We start from the raw sequence: 20,266 nt of genomic DNA, 5'->3' as shown, positions 1-20,266 counted from the left end.
AACTGTTGCCAGAAGTGCTATATTGTGCTTTCCCAATAGATCCTTGGTATAGGATTGGTTAGTTAATAAAGCAGCAGGAAGAAATGATAGTTTTGTTACCATCCCAGCACTGACTGCATGGTGTAGAGGCAGGGATGGAAACAAGATCGCTTTCCGTTTAATTGCAGTGTTGGAAAGATATGAGTTTTTACAAGTTTAAGTCTTTAAACAGGTCTTAATGTAGATGTTGGATGGTTCTAAAATAAAAAAAAATCTTCTGTTTTTCAGCCCATAACATCTGGCCTTTACTACTATTATATTACAGAACTGGCCTTTTATTGGTCTCTTATGTTTTCACAGTTTACAGATATAAAGCGAAAGGTAAGAGAGAACCCTGTTTCTGGGAATCTTCTGATTATCCCTTCCATCTTTCTAAATTAAAGGAATTAATCCAATAGAATAATTGATAGGTACTTTTGAATAAAACATACATGGATTAAGAGGGTATTTTTCAAAAGACATGTGGTAATTGTGTGTGTGTGTGTGTGTGTGTGTGTGAATGAGAAGATTGCTTCTGTGTCTGGATGAACATTTTTTTTTTATTTCTAATAGAGGAGGGAACAGAGTTTACTCATGTGAATGTTTCCTAGATTGCTCTTGTAATATTTCATTGCTAATTGGAGGCATGTAAGGGTTTGGGGGAACCTGGTAACTTATAATCTAGAAACATATAGATTAACCTGTCAAATTAATTTTTCCAGTGAGATAGCCTAGATGTAAGAGGAAGTATTACACCTTTGGATGTTGCTCTGTTTAACATGCAAACAATTTGGATTCTATTTTAAATATAAGAACAGGAATGTAAAGCTGTATGCATTGCTAGTGTTTGAATTTTGTGCTAAATCATGGTTTAGTATAATGTAGGACACGTTTGACAAGCTTCTGTGTACACAGTTTCCCTCCTCCCATGAAGTTGGATGGGATTCAAGAAGATTTTGCTTTCACTTGTTAATTGTCTCTTTGTTGTATTAGCCAAAGTGATAAACTTTAGTTAACTTGTAAGACTAATGACAATTCAGACAGTCACTGAAACTACCATGCTTAGTTCCTTTCATGATTGCATCAAGAGAAAACCAAATTACATACTGTATATACTCAACAGGAGCAGATTTGGGGGCCAAAATTATTAATTTTGTTATGACCTGTGAATAATTTGTGGGCCATTATGAGGAAAGGGGAAACTCAACACTGCCTTGGAGTATCAGCTGCTCCTGATATGATTTTCTTACCCATGCATTTAAAAAATGCATGGTATAATGATAGGTATTTATTACTCCAGTTCTTTTATTTGTGTTTTTGTTGCTGTTTTTCTCCTGGTCCAAACAAAGCTCCTTCCCTTCTGAGCTCAGAGTAGATATAGGGTGATTTACTCATGAGTAAACAACTACCTCCCCTTTAGGTTGTTATAGGTTTTTCTGGGCTATATGGCCATGTTCTGGAGGCATTTTCTCCTGATGTTACGCCTGCATCTATGGCAAGCATCCTCAGAGGTAGTGAGGATGCTTGCCATAGATGCCTCTGAGGATGCTTGCCATAGATGCAGGCGAAACGTCAGGAGAAAATGCCTCCAGAACATGGCCATATAGCCCGGAAAAACATACAACAACCTAGTGATTCTGGCCATGAAATCCTTCAACTATACCTCCTCTTTGCTCAGGCCATCTTGCATCTTACCTGTTATTGTTATTTATTGCTGCACCCACCTCTGTTTCCTTCTCAGCTGATGATGCCCCACACTCACACTTCAGTTCTAGCTCTTTCCCTTGCAGTAGTATGCTCCACTCCTCCAGCTTCCAGGCTGCCAGTGATGCTACAGCCACTGTCACTGCTGTCACTGTTACAAGGCTGGCAACTGCTGCAATCATTAGCAACCCTGGAACCTGCCATTGCCAACCTGCTCCCCAGGAGCTGGAGAAGAGGAGCATTCTATCAAATGTTGAGCCAGAGAAGATTCAGGAACAAGAGCACAACCAGAAGCCCCCCCCCCCCAAAAACCCCCAGCCTGGACAAAGTGGTGATGTGGGAGAACGATTGTCCACGTGCTTACTTGTGGGTAAACGGCCCCATTTTCACTCTGAGCAGGCCGTCCTGGTAACCTGAAAGAAGCACATCCCTCTTCTTTCTCTCTGCCATGGCAGGGGAGTGTCAAAGTGGTGCTGCAGTTTTTTGAGCAGGCATTACAAGAGGCCTGAAACCATGTCACAGTAGATAGGTGGTGCATTGACATGTATATAAATCAACCCAAGTTTTTTGGATTGAGTTTTGGGCAAACATTTTTTACTTATACATGAGTATATATGGTAATGTATACAGCTAAGATAGACGCGTAGTACAAACCAACTATAATTAGAGGAATTTCAGTCATTGAAGCACTTAAGTAAAAAGCAAAAAAATGAACCTTGCATTTTTAACGACCATCTATCATTTATCCCACACCTCAAATGCTAACGTATCTATTAAAGTGCTTTTCTCTCTAATGTCAGTCTTTGTGATCCCCATTCAAAGCATGTTTATATAAAACTGACCATGTGAACTCAACATTTAATATAGCTATTGAAATTATTAGTATCCACAAAAACGTGACACTATAATTTATTAATCTTTAACTTGCAATAAGACTCGTAATTGGTCTTGCTGCAACCCCTCCCCCCCAAAAAAACCCTTTTTTTGATGGCCTTTCTGAAATTCTCCCATTATCATCTGTTTTCTAATTAGTTTGCATTAGAGGTGGAATACAGCCAGGGTCTAAAATACAAGGGATTTTCTTTCTTTCTTTCTTTCTTTCTTTCTTTCCTCCTCCTCCTTTTTTTTTTTTTTTTTGGAACTTGTCAACCACAAGCATTTTTCTAATGTCTTCACTAATTTGCTCTGCTGGTTAATTAGAACCTGAATAATTTTGTTTCAAGTATTTTCTAATATAAAAAGATACAATTGAATTAATAATTAATAATTTCTAAAAATATATAATTACCAGTTTATCTCTTTTGATTGATTTGTGAATTAGTGAATTCAGTTTTTTTAAAGGAGTAGGGAAGCCTGCCCCCCCCCCCCCAAAGAATGATATTTATGGACACATGGTTGAGAACATTGCCCAAACCAGATGCAGTGTTCCTCATATGAACAGCATTTCTTTGAAGGGTGGCATCCCAATTGTGGATCCTTCTTGAAAATGTTTTGAAAGCTTATTTTTCTCTATATATGTTTTAATGTGTGTGTGTATATATAATGTTTCCATATATTTCTCAATAATAGTTGCTTGAACATACGTATATGAATTTGGCTATTCTATAGGCATCATCCTTTTTCAGTTACAGTGACCAGTGCAGTTTCTCTTTGCCACCTCCTCAAGAGATGGAGTAGAAATTCTAATATTAGGATTATCACTAGGATTTCTTGTCGTAGTCTACTGTGATTCACACATATGGTATTCCTGCGCCTGCGCAGGCCCAGTTTCGGAACCTTCTAGAAATTAAAAGAACAATCTGACCCCTCCTACCCCCTCCCTCCCCCCTCTCGGGTATATAAGGCTCCTGGGCGGAGCCCACCACCAGTTCTCTTGTTTCCGCCAGACAGTAGGCACAGTTAGAGAACCTTTACTTATATTCCTTGCTTGTTATCGACTTTTGGACTGAACTTGGACTTTTCTAAAATCTGTACCCCTGACAACGGACTGCATAACGACGATTCTTTGCCTCCCGGACTGAACAAGGTATCATGGCCACTTCTTCTTTTAAGAAATGCTCTCTGTGCCCAAATGTTTTGCCAGACAACGACGGGCACGACCTCTGCTTGGCCTGCCTGGGCGAGGGCCACCTCTCCCAGGCCTGCACCATTTGCGCGACCTTTACGCCGCAAACGCGCAAGAACCGGGAGGCGCGCCTAAAAGCGGCGCTTTATGAGCGGGCTCTGATGCCATCTGTGCCCTGTGGGGCGCCTAGGCCCCCCACCGCCCCGGCGACCACCAAAGTGGCAGCGAGTGGCCCTCCCAAGAAGAAGGCCAAAAAAAAGGATCAAGATGGCCGCGCTGTGGGGAGCTTAGCAAAGTCCGCCTCTAAAAAGGCGGGAAGGCCAGCGAATGCTGTCTCTTCTTCAGCCTTACCTCCTTCTGCCGAGCCCGTGTCCTCGCCTCCGTCGGGAGGCCTGCAACTTCGTGAGGATGCCTCCCTCGCTGGCGCGCATGCGCGCTCCTCGGGATCGACGCAAGGGACAGGCCCGACGCTGTCGACGCCGCCCCTCCCTTCACCTATCCAGGCATCGACGTCGCTCCAAAGAGGGGCAGGGCCTGGAACAGCGTCCCCCGGCGCGCTCCCGGTGGTGCTCCCAGCAAGCTCGACTCCACCCATCCGAGCTGGAGGAGCTCCCCGGGGGGAGGCGGGGCCCGGAGCGGCATCCCCCGGCGCGCTCCCTGCTGCAGCCCTGATGAGCTCGACACCGGCCGGTGTCGAGGAGGACGAACTCCCTTCAGAGGGCGGAGCATTTCCCCAGCACCGGGAGCGCGCTTCGGGGGTGAGCGGCTGCCAGGAGGAGAGAGAGATAGGACCACTTCCCCAGCCTCCGCAGGGATTGAGAGCCATCCCCCTGCCCCAGGAAGCGCCGATACCGAGGGCCTCCCCGGAGGGCCGACGCTCGAGGCACCGCCGTTCCCGCTCCCCCTCGAGACGGAGCAGAAGGGGTGAGAGCCGCCGCAACAGGGCATCGACGAGGGGCAGGTCCCGTTCCAGGACGTCCTCCTCCTCGTCATCCTCATCATCATCCTCCTCATCTGCCTGCTCCAGGAGATCCAGGAGGGACCATCGTTCTCGGAGATCCCGCTCTGTGGCCCCGGCCTGGGGACCGTATGGGCCCCCGCCATACCCCTACCCAGGGATGTGGCAATTGGGCCCCCCGGGGCCATTCATGTATGCTCAACACAATAACCCCCGGGCTCTGGGTCTTCAGATGAATGCTATTCCAGGAGTTCAGCAGAGGGGCTGTGGCACCTCGACGGCTGTGTTCCCTCATCCCAACGCAGCACCACCATCAGGGACTGATGCGGTCCCGACATTGCCTGACCCATCACTTTGTGTTGGACGATCTGATAGTGTTGTTGAATCTTCTTGTACTGAACTATTAAACTGTGTTGATCGTTCTGAGACACTTACTACTAATGTGACGGTGGCTGCCCGGCCGGGTCCCTCGGCCACGCCTGTTATTTCTCAAGACATTTCGGCTCCAGAGGGAGAGCAAATGGCTGCTGACCCAGAGGCCTCTGATTCCTCGGCTGACTCGCAGGACTCTAGCAGACCCCAGCCGACAGGGGAGCCAAGCGCAGTGCCGCCGGACTTTAATAAATTCGCCTCACTTGTGGACAGAATGGTGAAGGCATTAGACCTCCCCACTCCCAGGGCCCCGGAGCATGTCGAGGACCCCATGTTCCCTTCAGAGGAACAAGTTACCCCAGCCTCGACTACCCTTCCCATGTTACCGTATCTGTTAAAGCTGGTGAAGATTTTAGAGGTGCCTCCTGCAAATGTACTCGCCACCCCTAAAAGGGTGGACACTCTGTACAAAATTGATCTGACCGATGCTAAATGGGTAACTAACCCACCAAAGCCAAATACAGTGGTGGCAGAAGTGGTGAAATCTAAGAAGCCAAAGGGAACCCTCTCAGCACCCCCAGACAGAGAAGGGAAGAAAGTTGACTCCCTGGGAAAAAAGGCCCACATAGCGGCTGGTCTTTTTACAAGAATGGCGCACTATGCCACTTATATGTCGGGCTATCAGACCTTCCTGTGGTCACAAATATTGCCATATCTAGATAAACTGCCCGCAGAGGAACAGAGATTCCCGAAGGCCCTTCAAACGGAGGGGATCCTACTTTCTAAAACCCAAAAGGATTTCGCCAAACACTTGGCGGAATCGGCAGGTCACCTTTTCGCTACAGCCACATGCCTTAGAAGGCATGCTTGGCTCAGGACAGCGAATTTATCAGAAGAGGGCAAAGCCCTAGCAGAAGAACTCCCGCTACATGCAGGGGGTTTGTTTAACCCGGAGACGGATGCCACCCTCAAGGAAAAACAAGAAGTGCGCCAGGCAGCCAATAAATTTGGCTATGCCTGGCAGCCATTCTATCAGCAGAGATCCAGATGGCAGGGCCCCACAAACTCTTACCGTAAGAACGCTAATACTAATAATAATAACTACCAGGGCCCCTTCAGAGGGAGGAACGCGTCCTCCTCTAGGTACCAATCAAACAGGAGGAATTCTTATTCCCCCAGATCTCGATACCAACCGTATCAAAACAAAGCAAAGAACCAAGGTGCCTCAAAGAAGCACCTTTGATGTGCATCTTCCCGTTGCCCCTAGTTCACCTTCTCCTGCTACTGTTTTCGTTACTGAGAGTTTGCGGGCTGCATGCCCGATTGTTATTTGCCCTCCCCCTTCTGAGGGTGACTCTCTTCAGGACCCCCCGCTGTTTGGGGACAGGCTGGCGCCCTTTTACAACAATTGGGCGGATATCACGTCTGACAGTTGAGTTCTTGCGATTATCAAAGAAGGTTATGTCATAGAATTCAAAGGGACCCCTCGGGAGGGCACACTCCAAGTTACCCCCCCCTTCCCCAGTTTTAATGCAGGAGGTTAATACGTTGTTAAAGAAAGGGGCCATTTCCCCGGTTCACCCCTCTGAGTTTCCAATGTGCTTCTTCTCGAACTACTTTGTAATTGATAAACGTGGAGGTGGTTTCAGAGCAATTATGGACCTGAGAGCCTTGAATAAAGTGGTTTTGACCAAAAAATTTCATATGGTCACACTGTCGTCTATTCTGCCTCTCCTAGCACGTGATGACTGGTTTGCCACGATTGATTTACGTGATACATACTTCCATTTGTCAATAGCACCACGCCACCGCAGATTTTTATCATTCATGATTGGCCAGGAGGCATTCTGTTACAACGTACTCCCCTTTGGTTTGAGTACCGCCCCCCAGGTTTTCACTAAGTGCATGGCGGTGGTCGTTGCCCACCTCCGCACGCTGGGAATTGTAGTCTTTCCGTATTTAGATGACTGGCTCTTGGTTTCAAAATCTTACTCCCAATTACAGGACCATGTCCATATTGTCTTATGTCTCCTACAGCGCCTGGGATTACTGGTCAACCGGGAGAAGTCCCTGCTGAGACCGGTTCGCCGAATCCAGTTTGTTGGCACACTCCTGGATTCCATCTCGCGGAGGGCGTACCTCCCATGGGACCGTTTCATCGCTCTCCAGGATCATATCAGGCTGGTTCTGCATTCACCTACCATTTCAGCCAGACAAATACAAGTTCTTTTGGGGCACATGGCGTCTACGACATCAGTTACCCCCTTTGCACGTCTACGCCTGAGACCCCTTCAGTCCTGGTTCGGGTCGAGTTTCAACCCAATCAGAGACAACCCACAAACCAGATTGTCACTACCGGAGGAAGTCCGTCTTTCTCTCTGGTGGTGGACACACCCCCACAATGTATGTATGGGTTTGCCCTTCCAACCCCCCAGTCCACGATGGACGATTACAACGGACTCCTCACTTACAGGATGGGACGCACACACAAGAGGTCTCATCGCAAACGGAAGGTGGTCTCCAGAAGAGTCCGGACTGCACATAAACGCTCTAGAGCTCATGGCAGTGGAAAAGGCTTTAAAATCCTTCGAACAACTGATTCACAGTTCAATGGTACAAATACTGACGGACAATACGACCGTCATGTATTACCTGAACAAACAGGGGGGCACTCACTCGAGGTGTCTGCTGGAGCTCACGCTGCGGGTGTGGGAGTGGTGCATCCAGAGGAACATCTTCCTGACTGCTGCTCATCTTCCGGGGGAGGAGAACTCCCTCGCAGATGCATTGAGCAGGAGTCCACTGAGTCACCACGAATGGTCGCTCCACAAGGAGGAGACGACTCGCATCTTCCGGGAATGGGGAACACCGGAGATAGACATTTTTGCCACCCCAGAGAACGCGAAGTGCGTCAAGTTCTGTTCGAGATGGCGAACTCCTATAGGAAAGAATTGCCTAGGAGATGCGTTCCTAAGGGATTGGGGGAGGGAGACGACTTATGCCTTTCCCCCCTTCCCCCTGCTATTGAGGACGGTGGCCAAGTTACGAGAGGACAGGGCGTCTTGCATTCTGATAACCCCATGGTTGCCACGCCAACCATGGTTTGCCCCACTCCTGCAATTGTCCGGGAACAATTTCAGGAGGATCAGGTACAGGGTAGATTTGCTGTCCTCGCAACAAGGGAAAGTGCTGTACCCAGATGCGCATCTTCTGAAACTTACGGTTTGGCGGGTACAGCCGAGATAGCTACTCCTTCCCATCCTCTCTCTCAGTCAGTTTTGGCTATCATTGAGGCGGCTTATAGACCGTCTACTAAACGTTCCTGCGTCTTTAAGTGGTCACGCTTTAGGGAATATACGAGGACTAAGGGATGGGAACCAGAACGGGCGCCGATCTCCTTGGTTCTACAGTTTTTAACTTCTTTGTATGAAGCAGGACTGTCAAATTCATCACTAAAGTGTTATTTGGCAGCTATTTCGTGGTTCCGAAGGAAAGCGGGGCTTCCATCTTGTTTCATGGACCCTATGGTGAAATCATTCTTTAAAGGTCTTTCCAACATCAGGCCTTCAGTAGCGCCTGTGGTTCCAGCTTGGGACTTGGAGTTAGTCTTATCTTTTTTGATGAAACCACCCTTTGAACCGTTAGCAACAGCGGACATAGCCTTCCTTACCTGGAAGGTTGCCTTTTTAGTGGCTATTACATCAGCGAGGAGGGCCAGTGAATTATGTGCCCTACGAGCAGATCCCACTTATCTGAGGTTTCATAAAGATAGAGTGGTGTTACGTACAGATGTCGCATTCTTGCCCAAGGTGGCAACTAAATTTCATATGTCCCAGGAATTGAACTTGCCTTCCTTCTTTCAAAACCCTGAGACCCCTCTGGAAAAGAACCTCCACTTGTTGGATGTTAGGAGAGCTTTAGCCTTTTATGTACAGAGAACTGCCGAATTCAGAAAGTCTCCTAGACTTTTCGTGAAGTACCGGAAAGATACCAGGGGACTCCCAGTGTCCTCTCAGCGTTTTTCTTCGTGGATAGTTTTGACTATTCGTAGATGCTATATGTTGGCGAGGAAGGAGCTTCCTCTCCAGGTTTGGGGTCACTCTACAAGGGCTATGGCTGCCTCAGCAGCGTTTATGAAGGGCGTTCCCTTGGATATGGTGTGTCGGGCAGCTATTTGGGCTTCCCCCAGCACATTTGTTTCGCATTATAAGTTGGATGCGGTTTCTAGAAGGCAAGCTGATTTTGGTAGAGCGGTGCTGTTTTCGGCGGTGGCATGATCCCGCCGGCCGCTATGTTAAGCTTGCGAGTCTACCATATGTGCGATTCACAGTAGACTACGACAAGAAAATATGGGTTGCTTACCTGTAACCGTAGTTTCTTGAGTAGTCCACTGTGAATATGCACATCCCCACCCTTCCTCCCCTCGGATGTCATGCCACGCCTTCTGGCCAATTTGGCGGAAGAGAACTGGTGGTGGGCTCCGCCCAGGAGCCTTATATACCCGAGAGGGGGGAGGGAGGGGGTAGGAGGGGTCAGATTGTTCTTTTAATTTCTAGAAGGTTCCAAAACTGGGCCTGCGCAGGCGCAGGAATACCATATGTGCGTATTCACAGTGGACTACTCAAGAAACTACGGTTACAGGTAAGCAACCCATATTTTCTCCCCATCTCTTGAGGAGGTGGCAGCACTTTTACATGGCAGCTTCAGCAACGGTATATAAAAGGGCCATCTGTTTGTGTTTGGCCAGAGAGTTAGAGGAATTATATGAGAATAATTGCCTTTTTTCTATCCCAAATATTTAGATATGTTCACGTATTTCCTTGGTTGTATTTATTTATTCCAAGTTTTGTGTGTGTGAACCAAGATGCTCCAGTTTTGCTGTGGTGTTGACTTTTCATTCTTCTGTAGCATAGTAAAGTCTACAACAGTATGGCTAAGCTGCTTTCCTCTACAGGAATGTCAAGCTTTAGTTGCTTATCATTGAAAGAAAGTCCCCCCACCCCCAAATTTGTATAGATTCTACGCTCAAGATTGGGAGTGCTGTTGATAGAAAAATGTTAATGATCTAATCTCTTAACAAGGGTTTTCTGCAATCTGAATTGTTACAATGTTCAACTAGTAGCACGGGGATGTTTTGCTATATATAAAAGATTTTAGCTTTTTCATTGCTTTTTGCAAATTAAGCTTAATTTTCTTTTGTGAGAGCAAAGCTGTGTTGTGTTCCAGTGTCTCTCGAATTTTGTGTTTGAGATGTTTGCTTGTTAGTATACCTTACTGTTTTTTTTCGGACTCCCTCTGCCATCTTTTAACTAAGATGCAATAATAGTTTGATTCTGTACCTCCCCTTTCAATTACCACATGGTCATCAGAGCTTGAGGGTTCCTACTGCCACTGGGCTTTACAAACTTACTCTTGAAGAAGACGAAATGCACAGATTCTTTAAAATGGTTGAAGCAGTGGTTGGCAGTACTGATTCTTAGATCACCTTTCCATAATAAAGCACTATTGTCTAGAAAGAGCTTGCTTTTGTTTCAGCAAGGACTTTGCATTTGCTATATAAATATTTCCCAAATCTGGATTGCTTTGGGTATCTTTTTTGTTGTAATGTGTTAGTTGATCTTTGTAGTCACTTTTACACTCTTTTTCCCTTTTAGGATTTCTTGATGATGTTTATCCATCACTTGGCTACAATTGGGCTCATCACTTTTTCCTACATGAACAAGATGGTGCGAGTAGGAACCCTGGTTTTGTGTGTTCATGATGCATCAGACATCTTCCTAGAAGTGAGCAAATCTATTTACATTCTAGGTTTTATGTCTCAAAACTACATCTGACTTTACTTTCACTTCTAGTTTCTTTTGTATCTAAATAACTTTTTGAAGAAAATTTCATATGAGATCTTTTTCTCAACAACGATTAAAACTAGAGGGTGTAAACCATTTATTTGATTATATGTTGTTATATCCCTTACAAAAAATATTTACCTTCTTTAGTCCCCCTTCAAACAAACACATTGTGGAAGTTATTTGTGAACTGTAGGATCATCTGCTTAAAGTCATGTGATAAAATCATATTCTTGATATCAAAACCCTATCAGTATGGGTAGTCAGCATGTGAAGGACACTTCTTAAGGGATTTTTTTTGTATCACTGGTTAAGAAAAAATGCATACTTTCACCTGACAACTTGAATTGTACAACTTTGTGTTTCACTGGCATTCATTTTGGTGTGGGCCATGAGGATTTTAAAACTTGCCACATTCTCTTCCTTTACTATCAGTGTTGTTTCCTTAATTTCATAGATAAAACTTAAGGTATTACTCATACACATTTCTTTTGCTTATAACTGCCAGAGTGGCAGTTCACTACTTTTCAGTGTAGTAGGAGTTCTACCTTTTACCCATTACAGGATATATGCTGACATATTTTGGGCAATGAGAACTAAGGGTCACATATTGATGACCTTATGCTGTCTTTTGGAGGGAGTTTTGTGTAAGCTGGTGAGGAACCAGGAACAAGAGGGAACCACACTAGAGACCTCAATTAACTGGAAAACGTCAAAAAAAATCCCTACTTTTTCCACCCACCTACTTTTGCCCAAATGACTGCCGCCACTTCCAGACAGAGAAAAAGAGTGCAGGTGGGGTGGGAGAGCAGGCTAACTTGTGAGGATTGCTGTTGCAAACAGTGGCATGGAGTGTGCATTGTTCCATACTGGCTGATGTTGTTTTGAGCTCTGAAAATGTAGAGAAAAAAAGAGTGTTCTTTCATCTTGCTGAGACTAGTTCAGGCATGTAGTAGAGAAAACAAATAGACTGATCAGTCCGTCCTCTGAAATATGGGATGTGGTTGTATTAGCAGCTGGAGTTCAATGCTTTGTATTTTTCCTAGATGGCAAAACTGGCCAACTATGCCAAGTATCAGCGACTGTGCGATGCCACCTTCATACTATTTTGTGTGGTGTTCATTGTCACCCGCTTGGGGATCTATCCTATCTGGTAAGTATTAGCAAAAAATGTGTTTTCTCTGTAGATGATTCTTAAGTGAATAAATCAGGAGATAATTTTGTGGAGGATTAAAATCTGTTGTACCTTGAGTTAGAAATTGAGGAAATAATTAAGCCTCTCTGGTCCATGTGAACCCTCAAAAGCTGTAATGATAATGGAGGTAGTGGTGGTGTTCATTTCCATTTCTAAGCCAAAGAGCCGGCATTGTCCATAGACACCTAGGTCATGTGGCTGGCATGACTGTATGGAGTGCCATTACCTTCCTGCCGAAGCGGTAACTATTGATCTCATATTTGCATGTTTTCGAACTGCTAGGTTAGCAGAAGCTGGGGTTAGCAATGGGAGCTTACCCTATCCACAGATTCAAACCGTTGACCTTTCAATCAGCAAGTTCTGCGGCTTTGCGGTTTAACCCACTATGCCACCGCAGCCGTAACGCTAACAGTGGCAAAATACCTAAAGTTGGCCCTGAGTTGGGATTGTAGTTCTTCAAAAACGTTCAGTTCCATGCAAGGGAGGGTGAAGTATAGCAGTCATAATGGCAGCAGCTTCTTTCTCTGTGATAGACCAGGCATATGAAGTTACTGTCAAGATTCCTCTGCCACATATGATTTTTTTCCCCTTTGGGAAAGATTGTACTTGTACTTTAGGAAAGGTTGTATTATTGTATTGTCGAAGGCTTTCATGGCCGGAATCACTCAGTTCTTGTGGGTTTTTTCGGGCTATATGGCCATGTTCTAGAGGCATCTGAGGATGCTTGCCATAGATGCAGGCGAAACGTCAGGAGAAATGCCTCCGTTGTATTATTGTTCTGAAGTGTTCAGTTTAATTTCTGGTAATCCTAATGGTAATATTCAACAGATGCTCTTCCATCAAGTGTAATGGGAAGTGCAATTATGCCATTTAATTGAGATGCTGCTGGCACACTTCCAGAATTTTGGGACTTAACATTATCTTTTGTCACAAAAGATTCAAAAGATTTATCAGTTTTTGATCATTACTTTAGAATAAGTATGTGCGGGAAGAGGGTAAGTAAGAATTGTATAATCTCTTTTAGGAGCTAAAATCATGTTTAACTGTTTCGTAGTGGAAAACATACATATGAGTATGTACAATTAAAGTTGGATTTTCCCCCTGAAAATTTCATTTTGATGAACTCTTTGGATCAGTTGAAGTTGATTGGTTGCTTTTTCATTTCTGTTTGTTGGGGTTTTGTTTTGGCATTTTGTGTTTTCCATTTTTTGCCATTCTTTTTGGTTCATTCTTACTAAGGTGCTGTTGCTGGGAATATTTCTGATAGTTGAAGGAATGGCACTGCAAATCAGACCCTAGGTTTATTGTGCTCAGTGTTATAAGAGGGCATCTTGGCTTATAGTACTTCTTGAGAAGACCTGATAGGCCTATCCTTCTTTTAGTTGCACAATTTTATAGTGCTAATAAAGGCCCCTGTCCTGCCTGAGAAGATGCATTGCTGCTGATGTTGCTGTGATGCCAACAACCCACATTAACAACAGTAGCAAGGGATGCCACTGGAGAATTGGTTTGACAGAACAACATTGGTATAATCTAGCACTTTAATTAAACTGATCTTGGTGATCATGCCCTCCACTGAAGGGAAAGCCTGTGATTTTCCTACAACATACATTTTAGAAGAATAAGTCCACACTGATGTGTAATTGGGTAGGTGCTCCTAATATATGCCCATAGAAATGTTTGTGATCTAACTCTGATTGTCACAGTTGATTTTACTTCTTTAATTAATGAGAGCTTTAGTTGTTTTTTTCCTGCTAGAATATTTAAAATTTGAAATCAAATACTTGTTATGTCAAGTTGGTTTGATCATACTGATAATTTCACAGGGAAGTACAGGAAGATAGAAGTTGTACAGAAATTCACGTCAAGTCGGAACTGTATAATTACGTCACATCAAAACTGTATTAATTCACATCACGTCGGGAAGTCAGACTAAAGAACCAGATAATAGAGAGATACATAAAGTCATGTTGAGATTGTATCAGTTAGTTTTAAAGATACCCAGAATCCAGTCACATCGTGACTTTATATTATATAGCAATAACCATCCAGAAAAGATTTGAGAGCCAGAACTGCATACACTTCAAAGGTTTCTTTTCCTCACAGAGACTCTATAGTGGCAACCAGGGGAAAAGAAGTTAAATTTGTCTGTTAATAAAATGTTGTTTTAATTTGCCAGATCTCTGATCTGTCCTTTGTGCCATGGCACCTTCCAGTTTACAGAGGAAGAACAGTGGCCATGCTAAGCTTAGTAGGCTAATCCTTTGGCTAGGTACAAGGCAGCTTCATTACCTTAAGGCCATAGTTTATCTTGCACTTTGAATGAAGCAGATGTGTTTGCTCCTTTTCCTGTGTTATATTCTTTAAAAAACTTACTAGCAATGCTTCTTGATTATTGTTAAAGGATTCTTCTTAATAATTGACTGCATTTAGATTTGCGAGAAAAAAAATCATCTTTGATCAGTCAGTTCATGCCCATTTACTTAATAATATTTGGCTATGGTTATGAGTTTTTTTTGGAAGAAAAGAAGGGTTTAAGTGCTACAGATGCTGTGAGGAGGCATCTTGTGTCTTTCACTAGAGCACTTGCATTTGCAATTAAAAAAATATTTTACCCTTGGTGCTGCTGTTCATGACTAAACCATGGTAATCTACACATATTGTTGATATATCATTCAGCAAACCTTGATGTGTCACAAGGGACCAAGTGAATCTTTAATGCAGTTTCCACTGGCCTTTGTTGCAATCCCCTGCTTTTCTGGGGGAACCTGCTTATCTCAGATGGCACTGGGAGGCCGTTTCCTTGTTTCACTTTGTGTATACGGTACAATTGTTACTACAGTTCTCAAATTACAAAGAGTTGGCTAGTGTGTAAGTTTTTTCTCTCTTAAGAGATGGGAAGATTCCTTCTCTGAGTCTCGAGAAGCAAACTTGCCAAATGAATACTGATGGCAGGTTGAGTAGCAAAGTTTTCATGGAGTTGCAAGACTTCTGACTGAATTGGCTTTGTCTTGAGCATTACCCTCCTCCCTTTTAAAAAGTCTTACCGGTGGTGCCATGGGTTAAACTGCTGAGCTGCTGAACTTGCTTACCGAAAGGTCGCAGGTTTGAATCTGGGGAGCGGCATGAGCTCCCGTTGGTAGCCCCAGTTTCTGCAGTTCGAAAACATGCAAATGTGAGTAGATCAATAGGTACTGATCCGGCGGGAAGGTAATTATTATTATTATTATTATTAACTTTATTTATACCCCGCTAGCATCTCCCGGAGGACTCGATGCGGCTTACACAGGCCGAAGCCTCAAAACACAATACAGTAAAACAACACAACAGTAGAAAACATAGCAAATCAATAAGTTAAGCAAGCAATAACGACAATAACAATACATCATGACACTTTAAAACTGGGCCGGCCAGCGCAGTGGGGTATAGGGTTAAAAGTGCTAGAGTGGTAGGAGGAGCATGGGAATAAAATAGTACGGTGTGCAGTAATGTTAATTGTGCTAAAGTGCTTCTAGGACTTGGGTGGGGATTCCTAATCTGAGAAGGCACATCGGAACAGCCAAGTTTTTAGGTTCTTTCTGAAAGCTGCTAAAGTAGGGGCCTGGCGAAGATCTTTTGGAAGGGCATTCCAAAGTCGGGGGGCCGCCACAGAAAAGGCCCTGTCTCGTGTCCCCACCAGGCGCGCTTGCGACGTGGATGGGATCACGAGCAGGGCCTCCCCAGATGACCGGAGCGAGCGTGTGGGTTCATAGGTGGAGATGCGGTCACGCAGGTAGGGTGGTCCCAAACCGTTCAGGGCTTTGTAGGTAAGCACCTGCACCTTGAATTGGGCTCGGAAAATAAATGGCAGCCAGTGGAGCTCCTTAAACAGAAGGGTTGACCTCTCTCTGTAATGAGCCCCAGTTAGCATCCTAGCTGCTGCCCGCTGGACCAGTTGGAGTTTCCGAGCCGTCTTCAAGGGCAGCCCCACGTAGAGCGCATTGCAGTAATCCATTCTAGAGGTGACCAAGGCATGGACCACCCCGGCCAGATCAGCCTTCTCGAGGTACGGTCGCAGCTGGCGCACAAGTCGCAATTGTGCAAAGGCCCTCCCGGATACCGCCGACACCTGAGCCTCAAGTGTAAGCGACGAGTCCAGGAGGACACCCAAACTGCGGACCTGTGGCTTCAGGGGGAGTGTAACCCCGTCCAGCACAGGTAGCCACCCTATACCCCGATCCGGTTTACGATCGACCAGGAGGACCTCTGTCTTGTCAGGATTGATTTTCAGCTTGTTCTTCCTCATCCAGATCAGCACAGCGGCCAGGCACTCGTCCAGCACCCGGGAGGCATCCTTGGCATTAGGTGGAAAGGAGTAGTAGAGTTGTGCGTCATCCGCATAGAGATGGCACCCAACTCCAAAACTCCGGATGACCTCTCCCAGCGGTTTCATGTAGATGTTAAAAAGCATGGGCGACAGAATAGAGCCTTGCGGGACCCCACAGGTCAAAGGCCAGGGGTCCGAGCAGGCGTCTCCCAGCTTCACCAACTGGGTTCGACCCTCTAGGAAGGACCGGAGCCACGATAGAACCGCGCCCCCGAGGCCCATCCCAGAGAGACGACCCAGAAGGATACCATGGTCGATGGTATCGAAAGCCGCTGAGATGTCCAAGAGAACCAACAGAGTCACACTCCCCCTGTCCAGCTCTCTGCGGAGGTCATCCACCAAGGTGACCAATGCCGTCTCGGTGCCATGACCAGGCCTGAAACCAGATTGTGACTGATCTAGGTAGTTGGTATCATCTAGGAAGCTCTGGAGCTGGGAGGCGACCACCCGCTCCAGCACCTTACCCAGAAAAGGGAGGTTGGAAATTGGCCTGTAGTTACTCAGCACCGTGGAGTCAAGGGAAGCCTTCTTGAGGAGTGGACGAACCACAGCCTGTTTCAGGTTAGATGGAAAAATCCCTTGCTCCAACGATGCGTTGATAATCAATACAAACCAATCAACCAGCCCCTCCCTGGCTGATTTAATGAGCCAAGATGGGCACGGGTCTAGGGGTGAGGTGGTCGCTCTCACAGCCCCAAGAATCTCCTCCACGGTTTCAGGAAGAACAAGCCTAAAAGAATCCCACAAGGTTGGACAAGCAGATGTCTCCGTCACCTCTTCTGGTACTGCGATGAAATTGGAGTCAAGCTCAAGACGTATCTGGGCGACTTTGCCTGCAAAGTGGTGTGCGAAATCGCGACACCGAGCTGCTGGGTCATCAGTGACCTCCTCCACCACAGGTGGGTGGAGGAGTTCCCCCACGACCCGAAACAGCTCCGATGATCTATTTGCTGCAGACGCTATCCGGGTGGTCGTGAATGATTTCCTGGCCACCCGAATAGCCACGGAGTATGCCTTAAGAGAGGCTTTAGCCCGTGCTCGATCAGACACGACCCGAGATTTCCTCCATTTGCGCTCTAGCCCCCTTCTCGCATGCTTCATCACGGCCAGCTCCCCAGTGAACCAGGGAGATGGCCTGTCACGACGCAACGAGATGGGGCGTTCGGGTGCGATCACATCTAACGCCCTGGACATCTCCCCATTATAGAGAGACACCAAGGCGTCGATGGAAACGCCAGGCTCCAAGGCAGGAAGAGCCCCAAGATTCCTCAGGAATCCATCCGGATCCATCAGTCTCCTAGGGCGGACCAGTTTAATCTGTCCTCCACCCCTGCGGAGGTTGAGAGTCGCAGCAAGTCTAAAACTGATCAGATAATGATCAGACCATGACACTGGAAGGATGTTTTGATCTTCCACTCTAATCAATTCGTTGTCCGCCACAAAAACAAGGTCAAGAGTATGTCCAGCTTGAAGAGTGGGACCAGATATTATTTGTGACAGCCCTATGGTCGTCATGGTGGCCATAAAATCCTGAGCTGCACCAGAAAGGGTGGTCTCGGCGTGGATGTTAAAGTCTCCCAGCACCACCAGGCGCTGGGAGATCAAGGCCGAATTAGAGACCACCTCCGCTAGCTCAGACAGGGAAACTACTGGGTCACGGGGTGGGCGGTACACCAGCAGGAACCCCACACTGTCACGGCTCCCCACTTTCAAGTGGACACACTCGAACCCCGAAGCCTGCGGAACAGCGCATCTGATCACGGCGATGGATTGCCGAAAGACTACTGCGACCCCTCCTCCCCGCCCCCCTTGTCTGGCCTGCTGATGCACTCCAAAACCAGGTGGACACAACTGAGTGAGATTTACTCCCCCCAGCTCATCCAACCAGGTCTCGGTGATGCATGCCAGATCCGCCCTCTCATCCATGATCAAGTCCTGGATGGCCGCGGTCTTACCATTAACGGATCTGGCATTAATCAGCAGGACCTTAAGGCCAAGGGGGCTGCCATGGAGCCTACCACTACCTACCTTCTCCAGGGTCGCAAGAACTCTGTTGCGCTTCTCCCTGGGATGTTGGTGACCCGCTATTCTCCTCCCCCACACGACTTGGATGGCACCCCCTTCCTCCGGAACCCTCCCCCCCCCTACGTAGGCAGGATCTATGACTAGTCAGCTCTCAGAGGAAGAAGTCGGGCTGGGGAATAATCTCCCTTGGGCGTTAGGTAAGGATGTTTCTGATGATGAGGTAGATAATGAAACATCAAGGGAGCTGAGTGGGCTGAATAAGGGGAGTGTTCTCGAGTGAAGGAGTGTGGCTGGTTGAGCGGGGGCGACCGGGGCAGATGGGGTCTCAAAATGGTATGAACCAGGAGGGGGGGAGGGGGAGGCCCTAACCGGGGAGCTAATTGTGGAGTTCACACGGGGGCCTGATGGTGTATGGCGAGAAGGAACCCCGGAGGCAAATAAGGGGCGTATCTGGGGGTCCACAACTACCCTCCTAATGGTAATGCCCCATTTCTTTAAGACAGAGCGCTTTGCCATCAGCTCTCTGAGCCATGAATTGTCTTCCGGTGTTATTTGAAGACGGGAGGAACGGTCAGATGATTGGTAGTCCCTCCATAACCACACTATGGCTTCTAGTCTTATTTCCTGTTGTCTTTTACCCAGGATTTGGGCCAAGGAATTACAAACTGCCCTCTTAGAGGTCCATCTGCCTCTGTTTACTAATTGGTCAGCAATGTCCACCGCGAACATGTCAGTTTGTAGATGATGATCCTGAGTGCAGGCTGCGGTTGGCTGAACCAAAAGATCTGTTATATTATTGATCGTCCTCTGAGCGGCCATCACAGACCGCTGCCACTCCACAATGTTCTCAATCCTATGACTGCCCAAAGATTCTCCCCTTCCCTCAGTCAACTCATCATTCAATCCTCGTTCAGCCCCCAGATCCCCAAGGTCCGACATGCCTTTCTCCCCATTTTGGCACAAGTCCTTAGCCAGATCTGCACACAAAGAGTTATCAGTCTTTGGGGGATATGATTGCACTGGGATTCCTGAGAAAGAGGCAAAACCTCTAAGGAGATGGTCCATTTTCTCGTTTAAAAACCTGAGTTGTAACAACACATGATTAAACGATTCCCTCAGGAGGTCGTAAAAGTGCAAAAGATCATTCTTCGCATGGGGTTCTGCTCCACCCATTCCTATGTCTAAAAGGTAGCTCACACAACACTCGTATCTAAACACTCCCACCAGCTTACATTCACATACAACTTCCGGCACAGTCAGCCACTCCCAGACACTCCAAGAGCCCACAAACTTCTCTCTTTCCCACAATTCACTCAACTATCCAACACTACATCTGCACTCTCACTCACTAGACTAAACACACCCAACAATCATCCACACTTCCTATACGACTCTTTTTATCACAACCGCTAGTCTAAACACACTCAGCTACCAACCACACCTTCCTATATGGATGCTTCTTGTCACAAGCAGTCTCATGCGATCTCCTGGGCCTCTTCACCTGATCCACCCCCGTAATCCTATCCTCATAAATCAAATCCTATGTATCTCCTATCACACTCTCAGCAGTCGGAACATACAACATGTAACATAAAACATACAGCCAAGCTAAACTATAACAAATACTAGAGTTAACTAGCAAAAGAGAAAGTGGGAAAGTGCTCCATGCAGTCATACCGGCCACATGACCTTGGAGGTGTCCACAGACAACGCCAACTCT

General features: G+C 46.4%; 1 protein-coding gene across 1 annotated transcript in view; it reads left to right on the top strand.

Moving 5' to 3' along the window:
• The window catches only part of CERS5 (ceramide synthase 5), a 51,695-nt gene that overhangs the window by 25,009 nt on the left and 6,420 nt on the right, over nt 1–20,266 (top strand). The window contains exons 6-8 of the mRNA XM_060764032.2: nt 268–360; nt 10,772–10,900; nt 12,007–12,113. Of these exons, the coding sequence (XP_060620015.2) occupies nt 268–360; nt 10,772–10,900; nt 12,007–12,113 (329 nt within the window). The remainder of the gene's footprint in view (nt 1–267; nt 361–10,771; nt 10,901–12,006; nt 12,114–20,266) is intronic.

This window comes from Anolis sagrei, chromosome 2 (genome assembly GCF_037176765.1).
Source record: "Anolis sagrei isolate rAnoSag1 chromosome 2, rAnoSag1.mat, whole genome shotgun sequence".
NCBI lineage: Eukaryota > Metazoa > Chordata > Lepidosauria > Squamata > Dactyloidae > Anolis > Anolis sagrei.
Note: the sequence above shows the minus strand (reverse complement) of the source record. Positions and strands in the feature narration are given on the sequence as shown.